The 17,927-nt window shown below is 47.1% G+C and overlaps 1 protein-coding gene across 1 annotated transcript in view; it reads left to right on the top strand.

Annotated features, from left to right (window-relative positions):
* LOC102447849 (tetraspanin-15-like) overlaps positions 1 to 17,927 on the top strand; it is a 224,575-nt gene that overhangs the window by 95,206 nt on the left and 111,442 nt on the right. The window contains exon 3 of the mRNA XM_006129103.4: positions 3,482 to 3,556. Coding sequence (XP_006129165.2) covers positions 3,482 to 3,556 — 75 coding nt within the window. The remainder of the gene's footprint in view (positions 1 to 3,481; positions 3,557 to 17,927) is intronic.

Raw genomic sequence — 17,927 nt, forward strand, 5'->3', positions numbered from 1 at the left:
GTGTTGAAAAGCACATCTTGTGCCTAGCATAGACATGGCCTGAACTGGTGGGACGGCTTGGCAGAAGCTCAATACAGATAACAGCTACGGATGTGACATTTCAGATAATCAGATCATCGGAATTTCCATCGACTACTCGGTTAATTGATAAGGAGGGGGCTCACTACCCCGTCTGCAGCTCTGCAGTTGCAATGTAGTAGGAGCCGGATGGCAGCTAACTCCGATGCAGCTCTGACTTTTAAATTTAGTAAGAGCCACCTGGCTTTTAAGACAGCTCCCTCCAGCACTGGCTCCTACTTCTCCCCCTGCTCTTGCTGCCTCTGATATAGAGGCAGCAGGCAGGTGGGAGAGAATGTGAGTAGTCAACTCGATTATCCCATAAGCCTAGGCTAATCGGGTAGTCGACTGTTCAACTGCTCTTTTACACCCCTAGTGAGTGCTGGCCAGGAGAGATTCCGGCTGGGATGAGCTGGCATTTCTTCCAGGCATTCTTTCTCCTCTCTCTCCAGCCCCTCTTATCCAGCCTTTCCTCTGGCTGCCTGTATAAAGGGACGCTGCAGAGTTAGCCCTTTGTGTAATGGGGTTCTGGTGATGTCCCTGTTGGGCTATCTTCTGCTTATTACAGTTGCATTGACACCTCGTGGGTTTTGTAGGAATAAAATACGTTTTTTTTAGCGATCATTTCTCTGGCATTTAAATTCCCTAAGCCCAGGGCACCATGTAGCAGAGAAGGTGTCGCAGTCCGAGTGTCTGAGAAGCAGCTGTCAATTAGGCCAAACAGTATTTCTCAACACTGGGGTTGGGACCCCCAGTGGGGACCTGGAAGGCACACAGCTGGGGTGCACTTTTAGATGTGCTTTGCTTTAGACTGTAATTCTCCGGTCCCCAATCCCCTCGCCCTTCGAAGTCAGATGTTCTCGGTCAGCGTCTCAGAGCACACGCCATGACACTGCGTAGGCTTCTCTCGGTTGCAGTGTTTCGTTCTTACAAGTAAATATAAGTAGGGGATCGGGAACACTTTTTGGTTCCAATACGTGCTTGTCTACCTGAAAAGGTGGAGAAACACAGATTTAGGACATAGGAGCATAAATTCTGGCAATATCTGGGTGTAACGAGGTGGGCGCACCATCGTGGCGCCTCCTGCTGATCACTCTGGGAATTAGTTCTGATACTCAACAAGGCGCCCTCTCCTAGTGTCTCTCCCGCCATCGCTCTGTGCTCTCTCCACGCTCTAGCTCTGGACCCGCATTGCTCCCAGGACCACAGTGTCCTCTTCAGGACACTGCCCTGCAGCAGTGCTCACTACTCCGGTCTCTCACCCACTTCTGGAGATACCAGCAGTCCTGAGTCTCACCTTCTGCGACCAAGGCCAACTGCAGCCCCGAAGTCCAGCCCTTCACCTCAGGGGCAAGCCACAGCCTATAAAGGGCCATGCTTTAGTGTTGCACAGTGTGGTGTAAGGGGAAAGGGGGGGATCCAATCCCACCCACGTCTCTGGGTTCAAGCCCATAGACCCTCTGGCAACAGCCTTGTCCTGCTCTTCTTCACTCTTCTCTACTGCCTCTCACTGCCTGGGCCACTTTCCTTTGGCCTCTTGCACTGCCTTGGCCCTTACAAGGCTTACAGCCTAGCAGGTGACAAGCTGGACCTCTCTTGATCTGCTTCCCCAAGCTCAGCACCTTCCCTGGTCAGGGCCCAACTGCTCACTGCTCTGCTGAGCAGCTCCTTATAAGCAGGGCTTCCCGAGGAAGCCACCCTCTGATTGGCTTCTTACAAGCCTCTCCCTGATTGGCTTCTTACAAGCCTCTCCTTGATTGGCCGGGGCTCTGCACAGGCTCCCTTCAATCTGTTTTAACCCCATCCAGCTGCACCACTACACTGGGCTAATAGGTCAGTGCATGCAGCAGGAGAGTTGGGGTCTGCTCCCACTCGCATTGGAATCCATGGCAAAATTGCCCCTGAGCTCAGTGGCATAGGATCAGGCCTTCATAAAGGAAACAAAATGATTTTGGGGGAGGACGGAATGTTGCGGCGAGACACGTTTAAAGATCCTGCTTGTGGAATGAGAAGCCACATCCTAGGAGGCCCTGGTCAGTGACAATAAAGCAAGTCGGTGATGAACTAGCTGGTATCTTGTATCCTGTGAGAAGAAACCAGGAGTAAATCACTCTTGGGAGTGTTTCATTACATTAACTGTTATCGCGAGGAGCAATAACATTGACTCAGACGTATCAGAAGGACAAGCAATAAAAGCAGAGGCATAATGAGGATATTAGAAATAGATTCATGCTAAGCACTGCTGCCACCATGCAGTTACAGTTAATAAGATGTCATGAATATGTGGGCACACAAATTGCGATCAGTGCTCTGACCAATTCTCATCTCCTTCTTGGTCTGCTGGCTTCTCGCCTGCCTGTGTGCTTAGATGCTGATCTGTACACTCCACCGGTGAGTGTAGGGGTGTCCTAGCCCCTCCCCTGATGAGCACCTAGATGCTACACTGATTAACACTTTGAGAGAGTTTCTCATTAAAATATAAATGTCTCCTCGTGGCAGATTTTGTAAAAGTAGGAGTGTTAATGCTAGAGCCCTAGCTGGAATCCAGTGGAGTCCTTATATTTTGACTCCCTGAAATCTGTCTACTCCAAGTGGGATGGCACATTTTTCCTTTCCTTTTCTCCTTTCCATTACTATGACAAGGACCTTGTCTAGACTAGAAGCGTCAGATCATAAAGCCGCTTACATTGACCTACGTCTGGAAGCATTGACACTAAAATGCAGCGCCCACCCATGTAGCTTGCCGTAACAACATTTTTAGTGCATAAGTCAATGTTGTGAGGCTGACGCATCGTCAGATGCTGTGTTGCTCACATCAACCGGTGCCGCCTTTTAGAAGCTATCCCACAATGCCCCACACAAGCTGGGACGAGAAGCTACGCTGACTGAAGGAGCGTAGTGCGGACGTGCAAAAGCCATTCAGTAACTGGTATGGCTGTACATCGATGTTACTTAGGTCAGCTTAATTTTGTAGCGTAGGCTGCCCCAAGTCTCTTTGGTGGGCGAAGCAATCCATAGTATATAACTAGTATGTAATGGGCTTTACGGCTCTTCATGAAAAATGTTTGTGTATGTGTATGTGTGTGTATATATATATATATATATATTTGTGGTATAACCCCCTAATATTTCTTCAAATAATAATTTGATAGAAGTAATTATGTATCACCGACAAGCGTAACCGAACCTGGGACCTCTGGAGCTTAGTGCATGGATTGGCTCTCAGCTAAGACTGTAGACGAAACTCATGCTTTTTCTCTGTAAGTGGTCTAAGTGCCATAGGTGGGACAGTGCACCACGCCCAGCACGTGTGTGGGTTACAACAACACCTTTTGTTCATGCCTTATGACCAGTGTAATGAGTCAGAGTGAATGCATCTTTGACTAGAATGATAGTAATGGCCCGCTGTTTCTTTTCTGTGCAGTTCTTCTGGGTCCTTCTGGTGATTTTCATCATGGAGATGCTGTTGATATTCATTGAAATAATCTTTGAACAACAGGTGAGATTTTTTAACTTCTTTCTTGATGAGTGCAAATCACATTTGTCTGTTGGAAGGAGAATGGGGAAGAACCTGTTCAGTTAACCCGTGACATGAGCAAACGAGGTTTTGTTTTCTCTCAAGTCATTGTTCTCGGTGTTAAGTGATTTAAGAGATTTTCCCCTCTTCTTCTGTGCCTGGCTAAAAGCTGAATGTTTCTCATAGACCACTTATCCCTATATTGTATATTAGATCTGCAGTTATAGGGTATGTCTACACAGCAGAGCTATTTTGGGATACCTGAAATAGTTGCCCCACATCTTCACAAGCCACCCGTTATTTCAAAATATTTTTTGAAATAACGGGCATGCTATTTCGACATCCCAGTAACCCTCATTCCATAAGGGTTAGGGGATGTTTTGAAATAGCCCTTTATTTTGAAATTTGGTGCATGTTGGTGCAGCACCAAATTTCAAAATAGCTTATTTCAAAATAAAGTTAAAATAAGATACGCAATTAGCATTGCACAAATTGCGTATCTTATTTCGAGATAAGGGTACTGTGGAGACATCCCATACACTCTGAATTAGGACAAATTGTGTCAATTATTAATAAAGGTACAAAGTTCTTTCACTTCGCTCTTGCCCACAAATTAGGTGAGCAAAACACAATTAGATTTGGACACCAGAGCTGAACACCATGTTGCAATTGGAGGACTCAACTGATCCCTTACAAGAAATTTCCTTCTACCATTTTATGACCACATCATTAGAGAGGCTTGGAGAATATGGTAAACCAAGGATGGGAGAGACTTTTAGTTCTCCTGGATGGCAAGATTCTCTGTCTAAACTTGGGGTTGAAGTTCCATGTGGGGAAATTGTTAAAGGGCAAACCTTCCACTGGCAGTCCCTCACCCACGCAGCAAGGTTTCCAATGCCTGTGCCTATGGATATTAAATCAATTGAAAGTAGAGGTCAGTGGGAGGTGGGTGCCTACTGCATTTCATTTCTTTTGGAAAATCCGAGTTGGTAGGGGTGTCTGGTGAGGGAGGACATGGAGGAACACCAGCTACATGACTTCCCTCCCTAGCCTGGGAATCTATTTTTAAACACTTGGAGATGCAGAAAGTGATCAGGAATAGTCAGCATGGATTTGCCAAGGGCAAGTCAAGCCTGACCAACCTGATTGCCTTCTATGGTGAGGTAATTGGCTCTGTGAACATGGGGAAAGTGGTGGATGTGATATACCTTGACTTTAGCAAAGCTTTTGATACCGTCTCCCACATAATTCTTGTGAGCAAGTTAATGAAATATAGATTGGATAAATGGACTGTAAGGTGGATAGAAAGTTGGGCGCAGCAGGTAGTGGTCAATGGCTCAATGTCTAGTTAACAGCCAGTATCAAGCGGAGTGCCCCAAGGGTCAGTTCTGGGGCCAGTTTTGTTCAACATAGAATCCCAGGGCTGGAAGAGACAAATTAGGACAAATTAGGTCATCAAGTCCAGCCCCCTGCCCAAGGAAGGACCAGTCCCAACTCAGTCAACCCAGCCAGGGCTTTGTCAAGCCGAGACTTTAAAATCCCTAGGGATGGAGAGTCCACCACCTCCCTCGGGAACCTATTCCAGTACTTCACCACCCTCCCAGTGAAATAGGTTTTTCTAATCTCCAACCTAGACCTCTCTCACTGTAACTTGAGACCATTGCTCCTTGTTCTGCCATCCGTCACTACTGGGAACAGCCTTTCTCCATCCTCTTTGGAACGATGTCCTCTTGGAACATCTTCATTAATGATCTAGATGATGGGATGGTTTTCACCCTCAGCAACTTCAAGCACTCTCAGCAAGTCCCCCCACCCACAGGGAAAGGTAGGGGAGGGACATGACCTAAACAAATTGGAGAGTTGGGCCAAAAGAAATCTGATGAGGTTTGACAAGGCCAAGTGCAGAGTCCTGCACTGGGAATGGAAGAATCCCAAGTATTGTTGCAGGTTGGGGACCAACTGGCTAAGTAGCAGTTCAGCAGAAAAGGCCCTGGGGATGACAGTAGATGAGCACTCGATGTGAGTCCCCAGGATGCCCTTGTTGCCAAGAAGGCTAATGGCATATTGGGGGTGCATTAGGAGGAGCATTGCCGGCAGGTCGAGAAAAGTGATTATTCCCCTCTATTTGGCTCTGGTGAGGACACATCTTGAGACCCTCCTTACAGAAAGGATGTGCACAAATTGGTAAGAATCCAGTGGAGGGCAACGAAAAGGATGAGGGGGCTGGAGCGCACATGACCTACAAAACGAGGCTGAGGGATTTGGGCTTATTTAGTCTGCAGAAGAAAAGAGCGAGGGGGGATTTGAGAGCAAATTACAGTGGGGAAGGTCTGGGTTTGATATCAGGAAAAACGATTTCCCTCGGAGGGTGGGGAAGCACTGGGATGGGTTCCCTAGGGAGGTGGGGGAATCTCTGTCCTTCGAGGTTTTTAAGGCGAGACTTGCCAAAGCCTTGGATGGGATGAGTTGGTTGGAGTTAGTCTGACTTTGAGCAGGGGGTGAGACTTGATCTCCTCTAACCCCACTAGATCTCCTCTAACCTTAATTGTCTATGATTCTATGACTTAGGTTAAAAGTCAAATTGGATCCTAGTTGCACATGATTAATTGAAGTGCTAAATAACAACTGGGAAAATGTAGTTTGCAGTCTCCCTCTTGTACTGACCACTATTTTGCCACTGCTTGTATGGACATTTAGGGTACGTCTAAACTACATGGCTCCGTCAACGGAGCCATGTAGATTTGTTTTTTTGGCAAAGGCAAATGAAGCCGCGATTTAAATGATCGCGGCTTCATTTAAATTTACATGGCTGCCGCGCTGAGCCGACAAACAGCTGTTTGTCCGCTCAGCGCGCTAGTCTGGACGCTCCCTTGCCGACATCAAAGCCCTTTGTCGGCAGCCCCGGTAAACTTCATCCCACGAGGAATAACAGGGCTGCCGATAAAGGGCTTTGATGTCGACAGGGGGAACGTCCAGACTAGAGCGCTGAGCGGACAAACAGCTGATTAGCTGTTTGTCAGCTCAGCGCGGCAGCCATGTAAATTTAAATGAAGCCGCGATCATTTAAATCGCGGCTTCATTTGCCTTTGCCTATCTGTCTAATCTACATGGCTCCGTCGTCGGAGCCATGTAGTCTAGACACAGCCTCAGTTACATTTGTCAAAACAATCCAGGGCCTAGCAAGAGCAGAGAGTGGGCCTGGATATTGAGAACGTCTCTCTGGGAGACTAAACCAGCCCTCCTGCTGTTTTAAAAGCAGAAGCTTGAAATTGCTGAAAGTCCAATGGAAATGTCCCTGATCTTCAGTTACATTCACTCTGTTGCAATGTCAAGGACAATAATGAGATTTTACAGGCCAGAAGAATTGTCAGATAGGGACAGATAATTATTGCATCAAATGGCATATTAGGAGTGCATTAGGAGGAGCATTGCCAGCAGATCTAGAGAAGTGATTGTTCCCTTTTATTGGGCTCTGGTGAGGCCACATCTGGAGTATTGTGTCCATTCTGGGCTCCCCACTGCAGAAAGGATATGGACACATTGGAGAAGGCAACACAAATGATTTGGGGGCTGGACCACATGACCTACGAGGAGAGGCTGAGGGATTTGGGCTTATTTAGTTTGCAGAAGAGAAGAGTGAGGGGGGATTTGAGAGCAGCCTTCAACTACCTGAAGGAGGGAGAGAGGATGTTCTCAGTGGTGATGGATGGCAGAACAAGGAGCAATAAGTTGCAGCGGGGGAGGTCCAGGTTGGATATTGGGAAAAGCTATTTCCCTAGGAGGGGGGTGAAGCACTGGGATGGGTTCCTTAGGGAGGGGTGGAATCTCCATCCCTAGAGGTGTTTAAGTTCTGGCTGGACAAAGCCCTGGCTGGGATGATTGAGTTGGGTTGGTCCTGCCTTGGGCAGGGGGCTGGACTCGATGACTCCTGTGGTCTCTGCCCGCCCTGGGATTCTAAGATTCTATGAAATCCAGCGTCTCCTCTCTCCCAGTGGTCAATGCCAAGTACTGATGCACCACGTTAAATATGCAGCTTTGCATTACAATGGGGAAGAGAGATCTTCCTTACCTTGGTTAAGGGTCAAGATTTGCCCGGTAGCATAAGGATTGATGGTCCTTGTCATTTTTACTCTAGCTTAGTTATATACTGGAGGGTGAAATTCCGCCCCACCCCCAGTGTCCAAGGCTCCACTCAAAGCCCTGTGCATCGCTCAAGTTTTTCCGCAGTCTTCCAGCAAATAATTGATTTTTTTACCCCACCATAAATCCTCTTTGGAACCTGCTCTGCTTTTTGCCTCAGTTACATTAAAGGATGCTTGAAACTTTTCCATACCATACCTGTATATCACAGTAATGGACAGATTAAAAATGCTTACAACAGGTATACTTTTTCTGGCACTCCCTGAAGTAAGCAGAAGAAACCCTTCTACTTCCAATATTAACTTGACATCACAATCAGTTAAATGCCTTAAATATGGAACCATAATCTCAGCTGGCTTACATTGTACCCGGTGTGGCCGAACCATTTCTAAAATGCATACTTAAGGGCTTTATACAAATCTATTCTGTTCGCATAAATGATGTAATGGCTCCTTTGGCAGTACAGTATTCCAGGAGGGGCAATATTAAAGAGTGTATTATCTCCACAGTGAACTCAAGCCCTGAACACAAATCCGTCCTCAGGAAACTCGATTCCATATGAGCCATAGCGAAAGAGAGGTTCGCATGAGCCGCTTGTGAAACAGAAGAAGTTCACACAGCTTGGTTGTTCCACTGCAGGGGTAGCAGATGCCACTAGTTGCGTGGATGGATTCCAGTTCCTTCTCCGGGGTTGGTACCCAGGATGGATTCTCTCTGCATGAGGCACCATGTTCAAACAAGCAGGCTGAGTCACCTGAATTTAGAGATGCTGGGCCTGATCTTTCATTGCCTTACAGCTTCTGTGTCATTTATACCAGGCGACAATGGATGTCAAATGCTTCCGGGTGCACGGCAGAGTGCAAGGCTCTCGTTTTGGTGCCAGAAGCATGAGGGGTGAGGCAGGGAGGAATTGGGCCCCTTTTAGCTCTGATTGCTTCTGTCCCTACAGGTGCTCCACTGTAGGTACCGTGTGCTTGTGCGCCTGGCACCTTCCATCGGAGATTGCTCATAGCGGGGTCCATTTGGTCCATGTTCTAAGAGCCTTGTGCCCTGTTCTAAGAGCCCTGTGTCACAGAGGTATGGGGAGCCCTTGGGGCCTGCACCCCCATCTATAGTCAGAGGTGAGACTCAGCCAGCAGGTAGAATTGAAAGTTTATTAATTGACAAGGGTACAGCGTATCATAGAACACTATGGTAGGACCAAGCACCCTCTATATCATCTCTGACAGGTGTCTGTCCAACCTCCTCTTAAGTATCTCCAGAGACAGAGATTCCACAACCCCCCTAGGCAATTTATTCCAGTGTTTAACCACCCTGACAGGAAGTTTTCCCTAATGTCCAACCTAAACCTCCCTTGCTGCAATTTAAGCCCATTGCTTTTTGTCCTATCCTCAGAGGCCAAGGAGAACAATTTTTCTCCCTCCTTCCTGTAACACCCTTTTAGAGATCTGGAAACTGCTCTCATGTCCCTTCTCAGTCTTCTCTTTTCCAAACTAAACAAGCCCAATTCCTTCAGCCTTCCCTCATAGCTCATGTTTTCTAGACCTTTAATCATTTTTGTTGCTCTTCTTTGGACTTTCTCCAATTTCTCCACCTCTTTCCTGAAATGTGGTGCCCAGAACTGGATACAGTACTCCAACTGAGGCCTAATCAGCACTGAGTAGAGCGGAAGAATGACTCCTCATATCTTGCTCACAACACACCTGTTAATGCAGACTTGTAGAACAGACTTGTCAGCACAGGAACCAGAAGCAGTTAGTACAATCCATCTTGGGGAGAAGGAGCTCAGAGCCAAGACATCTGACCCCTCCTACACCCTGTGCACCACCCAAGACTGACTCCCACACCTATCAGCCCCGGGCCAGCCCCTTCTCTGCCCCTGTTCTCCTTCCCCAGGCAAAAGGAGTAACCTTGCCAAACCGCTCCTGGGCTCAGATTATAAAGGGCATTGGCCACTGTGTATGTTCTGTGGTTAGGGTCCCCTCCCTCAGTGAGGGTATGTCTACATTGCAAAGTTAATTTGAAATAACAGCCGTTATTCTGAATTAACTTTAATAGCGTCTGTACAGGCAAACTGCTATTTCGAAATTAATTCGAAATAGCGGAGCGCTTAATTCGAATTTGGTAAACCTCATTCTACGAGGCGCAACGCCAAATTCGAAATAGCTATTTTGAATTAAGTGCTATGTAGACACTTAATTCGAAATAGGGGGCCTCCAGCTCTTCCCAGGGGGCCCTGGTGGGCACAACCAGGAAAACTTACTCTCTTCGCCCCCAGCCCCAGAGCCATTAAAGGGGCTGACTCTGGCCACAGTGCCTGTGCCAGCTCCAAGCCTGCCAGCCCAGAGCCAGCAGTGGCCACCGGGGCCCCTGACCCAGTGTCCCCAAAACAAGATCCAGAAAGCCACTGGCAGCCAGCCCTCCACCACTCCCCAGGAGCAGTCTGCCAGCTCCCAGGAGCCTGACAGGGGCTGGAGAAGGCGGGCGCCTTCCTGGTCCAAGGTGGAGATCATGGACCTTATTCAGGTTTGGGGGGATGCCCCCAACGTCCATGATCTCCGCACTAGATGGAGGAATGCTATGGTAGGATAGCTGCCAGCCTGGCCACCAAAGGCCACATGCGAACCCAAGAGCAGATGTGCATGAAAATCAAGTTGGTTCAGCGAGACCCCCAACCCTGGGAATTAAAACCTTGCTTCCCCCTTTCAGCTCCCTCCTCCCAGGTTTCCCCCTCCCCTCTCCCACCCTCTCTCTTCCCCTCTCCCACCTCCTTTTCCCAGTCTCCCCAGAGGTTCATCCCCCCCCCCCAGTTTTGTTCAATAAACCCAGTTTCTATTTTTGAACATACGTGTCTTTTATTTGACATCAGGAAGGGGGGCTAGGGAGGGGTAAGTGGAAGGACGTGAGGGAGGAATGGGGCACGAGCCCCCGGTGGGGAGGACTGGGGGTGGCTCTGAGGGCTCCTCGGGGTGGACGCTCTCCCGCAGGGCCCCCTGGATCCTGACAGCCCCCCGATGGACTTCCCGCATGGCAGCCTGCAGCAACTGCAGCCGGGCTGATGGCAGCAACCCCACAAGACGCACCAGCGTGCCCAGGGGCAGGTCTGGCTCCATGTGGCTAAGTGCTGTGGTGTCCCGAGTGCAGGCACTCAGGGCAGTCCAAGACATGACTGCTTTGCTTTCCCTCATTGAGGTAGGCAAGCAAGGGGGGAACCCCGAGAATTGTCTGTCTGGGATGGGGGTAGGGTCCCTTTAAGCATGGAGCTCAGTTAGCCTCAGGCAGCAGTCCCACACACTAAGTCCTAACCTGATGTCCTGCCGGCACTGGTTCCAGCCAGCCTTAACTTGGGTTCAGGGTCCACTCAGTGTGGACGTGCTATTTCAAAATAGTTTTTGTGTGTAGATGCGTTAATTCAAATTAGCTTAATTCAAATTAACTATTTCGAATTAAGTTAATTTGAAATAGAGCTGTAGTGTAGACATACCCTGAGACTCACACCTGAAATCCACATCTAGGTATTAGAGCAGTGCCCAGGGAAACTGAAGCACACACAGGGTTACTGCAGGACAGTAGAACCCACGTGCAACATAAAAAAGTCAATCCAGTCTCCATTTTGTCACATCAGCGTTATATCCATGGGAGTCCGCATATGTGGATGTAGATATCCACGGCTCATTTTTGAGGACACAGATATACTTTTTGTATCTAGAACCCTGGATGTGCTCGGATATCCGCTTTATAGCCACAAGTGTCTGCATCTGTGGATATGGATGCAGATATTACAAAGTGTCTAGACTACAGTTTTTTTTTTAAAAAGTAGCCTTTTTTCAAAAAAAAAACTTCCCCTGTGTCTAGACTGCTGCTACATTCTTTCGAAAGTAAATCGAAAGAACTCAGCAGTTTTTTCGACCACGGAAAACTTCATTTGATAGAATTATAGACCCATAGAGCTGGAAGAGACCTCAGAAGGTCATCAAGTCCAGCACCCTGCTCTAGGCAGGACCAATCCCAACTAAATCAACTCGGCCAGGGCTTTGTCAAGCTGAGATTAGGGATGGAGATTCTACTACTTACCTAGGGAACCCATTCCAGTGCTTCACCACCCTCCTAGGGAAATAGTTTTTCCTAATATCCAACCTGGACCTCTCCCACCGCAACTTGAGACCATTGCACCTTGTTCTGCATCTGTCACTACTGAGAACAGCCTCTCCCCATCCTCTTTGGAACCTCCCTTCAGGAAGTTGAAGGCTGCTCTCAAATCCCCCCTCACTCTTCTCTTCTGCAGACTAAACAGACCCAAATCCCTCAGCTTCTCCTCATAGGCCACGCGCTCCAGCCCCCTAATCATTTTGGTCGCCCTCCGCTGGACCCTCTCCAATGTGTCCTTTTGAGGAAGAACGCCTTTTCTCGAAAGTGCTTTTTTGAAAAAAGGTGCTTTGTTATGCAAACTGTGCTTTTTCGAAAGAGAGCATCCAGACTGCCCTGGGTACTGTCTTTTGAAAAAACGGCTTGCTTTTTTGAACGTGCTGGTTGTAGTCTAGACGCTCTTTTTTGAAAGAGGCTTGCAACCTCAGTGAGTTCTTTTTGCAACTGTGGGATTTTGGATCTACGCAGGGCTCCACCCTTGCTGTTGTATAGATTCACCTTCAAGGTGTGTCTATACTATGCCGCTTTTACTGACAAGGCTCCGTCAACACAGCCCTGTCACTCAAAGTCAGCGTGTGTGAACTCTGTCAGCACTTCCATCCCCTTTGAAAGGGTTTTCTTTGTTGGCAGCAGAGTACTCCAGCATTCACCAGTTCATTTGTCATTCCTGGGGGAGCAATTAAGCACCCATGAATAACAAAAGTGTTTTTGTTTAATTACAAATGCAGACAGAACCTCCGTCTCCTCTCAACCTGTCTGAGACTGAGCTCTGGCAGCTGTCCCATTGTGATTTTCCCACCTTTTCCTCTTCTCTTATTAATAGCACATGCCCAAGCGCCAGGGAAAGAGGATGATCAGCTGGAGAGAGAAAAGCTGCAAACATTTTGAGAAGGAATTGCAAGCCTTCCATTAAACTTGTGGCTTGAGTAAAACCATTAGCATCTAAATCGTCCCTTAATTTCATTTAATGGGCAATATAAAAAATTAATTAAAAATCAAACAATTGGTGAAAGAGAACAGAGATTTAACGAGCGGTGAATCTTCTTGACCTGTAATTGTCACACTGCACAAAGCAAATGTGAATCTACATTTGGAATAAACTACTAGGCATTTAATTATGCCAATTGATATGTAAATGTGCTCATGAAGTTGCAGATGATTTAAATTAAGAACCTGCTTTTGCTGTCTTGTGTCAACTGAAGTGGAGAGTTTATAAAGCTAGAATTGAATTATTTAGCCCTTGGCCTTTAGCCACTGTCTTAAAGTCTAGATTTAATTCGGGGTGTTGTAAATGGATTGTAGCACTGTCTAGGGGATAAAATTCTTTTAAATGGAGAATAGTATGTCTTCGTGGTGCCTACAGTATAAAATATTCTGGAGCTTGTAGCTTCTGGAAACAGCTAAACATAGAAAGGTCACAAACAGCCTCATCATAGGAATATAACTTGCTTTAAATTGTTTCCTCACACTAAACAAACAGTTACCTGATTTATAAGTGCAATAAGTTTTTAGAGAGATCTGGCCCTCAGTCTAACATGGAGCGGCTCTCTATTCTGTAAGGCCTGGTCTATACTAGACCAGGCAGGTCGGCTTAAGGTACGCAACTCAGTTTACTTTAAACCAAGCCATGGTGGCATCCACACAGCGGAGGCTGACAGGAGCAAATGCTTCCCTTACTCCTCTCAGAAGGAGAAAAACCGGACATCGGTGGGGGCTGCCCTCAGTGTTCAATTTACGGGTCTGTACTAGACCTGCTATATCAAACTCCGAAGTTTGACCTCTGAAGCGTCGATCTTGCGCTAAGTATAGACATGCCCTAAGAGCGCAGGCCTTCACAAAAAGCAGCGATTTCTTCCCTGAGTGACACTGAGTAAGTCACTCTGTGCCTCGTTATCTTTACTTCAAATATAAGGGATAAATCCCTCCCTACCTCGGGGGTTGGCAATTTTGCAATTAAAAAACTAAAATTAAAAATATTGATAAAAGATATGGCAAAAAATAGCTTTTTCACCAGGAGAAATTAAATTAAATCTGAAGCCAAAAAACCAATTTTTTTAATTGAAAAACCTCCAAAAATATTGACTCAGGGCAGCGCTGTCAGCTGTGGCAAACTTGGGGCTTTAATTATCTTGTTTGTCTTCAAGGTAATGATGGCCATAACAAAATTGCTGGCAGCCTATCTTTATGTGTAGAAAAATCAAAATTAACATTTTAATAAACTTCTGCATGAGCAGTTTCTTAAAGGCCTTTTCAGAATATCCTGCTAATTTTTCCATCTCAGCAGGCTGTCTTCTCCTGCAAGGTGCCTGCTGTCTCTCCTCTCACCTCTTGTTTTCTTGTTTTTTGAATTCCTCTGGCATTCTTCTTCTCAATTCACCAGCTTGCCCAACATTTCTGATTCTCATGTCAGAATTAATTATGCAAAACAACCACCCCACCCCCCCCCCCCGGTCCCTTCCCTTCATTAATATTTCTGAATCTTTGTGGCTGACAGTATCTTGTCAGAAGTCAAACCTCAAACATATTCTGGGAATAGGGCCTGCTGTTTAGAATTAGAGGCTTTGTTTTGAGCAAACTAATCATTTCCAAGAATCTGTGAACTGATTTTCATATTAAACGGCTGCTTAATTGGAAGTATCCGACATCTTTAAAGTTTTCTTTATAGGTCCTTTACTGGCTATCTCTTACGTAATGTAGCTTGCATAATTAAATTACCCCTTAATGTAGCTTGCATAATTAAATTACCAAAAAGGAACTGGATTAAGGTTGAAAACAACAAGTAGTCCTGTGGCACCTTAAGAGACTAACAAAAATATATAGGATCATGGCTTTTATGAATGAAACCCACTTCCTCGGATGAGTTGGAGTGGAAATATCAGAATCCAAGAGATATAGAACAGTGAAAGCAGTTACCTGTCCATTGTAGGACTTGTGGTAATGAAGCTAATTAAGTGGGCTGGAGGTGTCCCATTCATAGCTTTAGATGTGAAAATCTGATTGTCAAAGGCAGGGAAGTTGGCTTTGCAGTGAGTTAACCAATTAGTGTCTTTAGTCAAGCCCAGGGTAATAGTGTCAAATTTGTAGATGAATTCCAGTTCAGCAGTCTCGCTCTCTGTAACTGGGTAGTGAAATCCCCTTGTAGAAGAACAGCTACTTTTAAATCCATGGTAGGATAAAGGTAGGTAAGCTGTGTTAGTGCTTGCAGGCGGGTTTCTTTCCTGTTTGTAACTCCCTTGCTCCATTGAAATGTTCAACTCCACATTGAACTTGTGCTAGATTCATGACCCACACTGCAGTCTGGTAACTGCAGTTTGACTGTGAAAGGCTGGAGAGAGGGCCCAGGGGAGAGGAGGTGCCAGCTGCGGACAGAGGGAGCCGTAGCATTTTTCAGGTGGTCCCACCCCACCCCCAAAGATAGCACTCTTTCCCCCAGGCTCAAGCTTCCAAGGCGGCGGTTCTCAACTGATTGACCTTTGTGGGCCTCATCCAGCACTACCGGTCTGGTCCTGAAGATGTGATGTAGGCCGCAGCTGTGTGCTGATTGGGATGGGATGAGATGGGATGAGAATCACTGCTCCAAGGAGACAGCGCTCCTGAGGATGTGGAGGAGAGATCATGTGGCATGATACCTCAGGATACACCCAAACATGACTGGCTTTTTAATTGTGTGAGGAGAAGCTTCACAACCCTCCTCGCAATCCGTTCACATTCTGAAGGCCATTTGTGCTCTCCTCCCTGTCTTGTAAAGTCCTCTGCATGGAATGTGAGATTTCCACACACAATTCAACCCTGTCGTTCCTAGTGAGTAGACTTGATTCCATGGTTGTCATCCTCCACTGAGAACAGTTTTCCCTCCCACCCCATTGAGCATTGGACCGCCTGGGTGGCAAATGGAGTATCCCAACACGTTCCTTCTTGCAACAGAATAAAATCAGTCCTGCCGTTGCCTGCAAATGTACAGCAAAAGACCTCTTTTCAACTTGTTTTTGGCAGCACGACGGGTTGCTTTTCAGTGTGATAAAAGCCAGGACTCTATAGGAGTTGGTGGAGAAAGGGTGAAGACGGCCTCTGAGATGACACCACCGCTACAGTGATTGTGAAAGTAGCTGAGCTGGCCGTGCTGAGATGTAATGCCTCGCAAGCATGTCAAAGGCTGAGCTCTGAAGAGACAGGACTAGCTAGACACTGTTAGAAAAGAAACAGGCGACCCAGGAGCAGATGGGGTAAGCAGGACTGCTTTGTTGCCCGTGCACGTTTACCTTGGACATTTAACACAACGTTTGTGTGGTAACAACTTGGCACCAATTTCACCATTTTATTTATTTTAGTATGTTAATTTACACATTTATTACTCCTTTTTTAAACCCTTATTTCGTAACGTTAACTTCCATAAAATGAATATTAATAAGCAGGTGATGAATATTAGTATACCCGCTCCTAATTACTATTTACAATTTTTTCAATTAAATTAACACTTTCCTATGCTACAGGCTCTCCGAATCAGCAGGTTACAGAGATTACAAGAAAAGTAACCCTGAAATATTTATACGGCGCCAGTGATTGTAGGTAGAAGACACAACGAAGAAGAGCAGCTGCAGGCTTATCTATTTTTCTAGGCTGCAAAAATGAAGGGAAAGATCATGTTCAAGGGTATTGCCGACTGTGGCTGAACCCCTTACCACCATCCCAGACCCCTGTTCATTTTACATATCCCAACACTCCCCCACTCTCTTTTCAAGGAAGGGCCCAGGGCCCAAAGCAGTTCCGTGTACCCCATCCGCTCCTGGGTCGCCGGTTTCTTCTCTAACAGGCACCATTGGGGGAGGAACCGGCGAGGAAAGCCTTTTTGCATGTGTCCATGTGTGGACACAGGGGGTTGCCAACTTGGTAGTGTCCGAAAACCCGACAGTCCACCAGGAATGCCAGAACCTCCCTTGCTCTGCCCCTTCCCCCTGAAGCTCCACCCCTGCCCCACCTATTCCCCCAAAGCCCTGCCCCTGCCTCCCCTCTTTCCCAAACCCCCTTCTCTAAGGCCTCACCCTCATCCACTTTTTTTCTCCCCCCCCCCCCGCACCCCTGCTTGCTGCTTTCCCCCTTCCACCCCCACCTCATGCCAAGATTTGCCTGAGCGCCAGGGCTGAGAGCTGCAGTTACCCGACGCAGATAGGAGGCAGTGCCGATGGAGTCGGGCCTGGCACAGGTGTGACCCTGCACCTCCCCCACCCGCAGTGACCAGCCTTGGGGTGTCCAGTCAGTAAGTTTGACCAGACACCATCAGGCCCCCTTCTCAAAGGGACCTTTTTCTGGTCAAGTTCGTTAGCAACCAGGCTTAAGGACTCTCAGTGCAGTACCTCAGAAACATTGCTCAGAAGGAATTTTCGTGGCACCTTCTCCTTCGTGACTTCACCAGGCTAGCTAGGGTGTCTGTCCCATGGCTGTCAGGCAGGCAACTTTGTATGGAGAACTAAAGGAATTGAAAAAGTCCCCAGAGGTTACTTTTCTGTAACTGGTCTTTATTATTTTGAATCTCCAGTGTGAGTGCCCCAGCAATTTTGAATGCCCTCCGTCCCGAGAGGTTTTTAAGTCCCAGCTGGACAAAGCCCTGGCTGGGATGATTGAGTTGGGATTGGTCCTGCCTTGGGCAGGGGGCTGGACTTGATCACCTCCTACGGTCTCTTTCAGCCCTAGGATTCTGTGATTCTATAATTTTACTCCGGCACAGGATACAATTTGGGAACAGCTGTATTATCAATGGATGCGAACTGTCCAAAAGATCTTAACGTCTGATTCTGCCCTTTAGCCCATCAGAAGGCACAATTTTAATTGCAATTCTTTTCAGCCTCATTTGCTGATGATGAGTTGACTTGTCACTTAGTGTTCTACGTGCTACCTAACGGTCCGAATGCACCTTTAGAGACCTGCAGTGTTGTCTGTGACGGCCTTCGGGAGATCTGAGAATCAGCATGCAGGCTGAAGTCCTGTTTCTAATCCCCTTATTTTAATGGGCAGCAAGTTCTATGGGTCCGTGATGTCCGAGCACTAGGAATATTCCTGGCCCGGGGCCCAG

This window comes from Pelodiscus sinensis, chromosome 28 (genome assembly GCF_049634645.1).
Source record: "Pelodiscus sinensis isolate JC-2024 chromosome 28, ASM4963464v1, whole genome shotgun sequence".
NCBI lineage: Eukaryota > Metazoa > Chordata > Testudines > Trionychidae > Pelodiscus > Pelodiscus sinensis.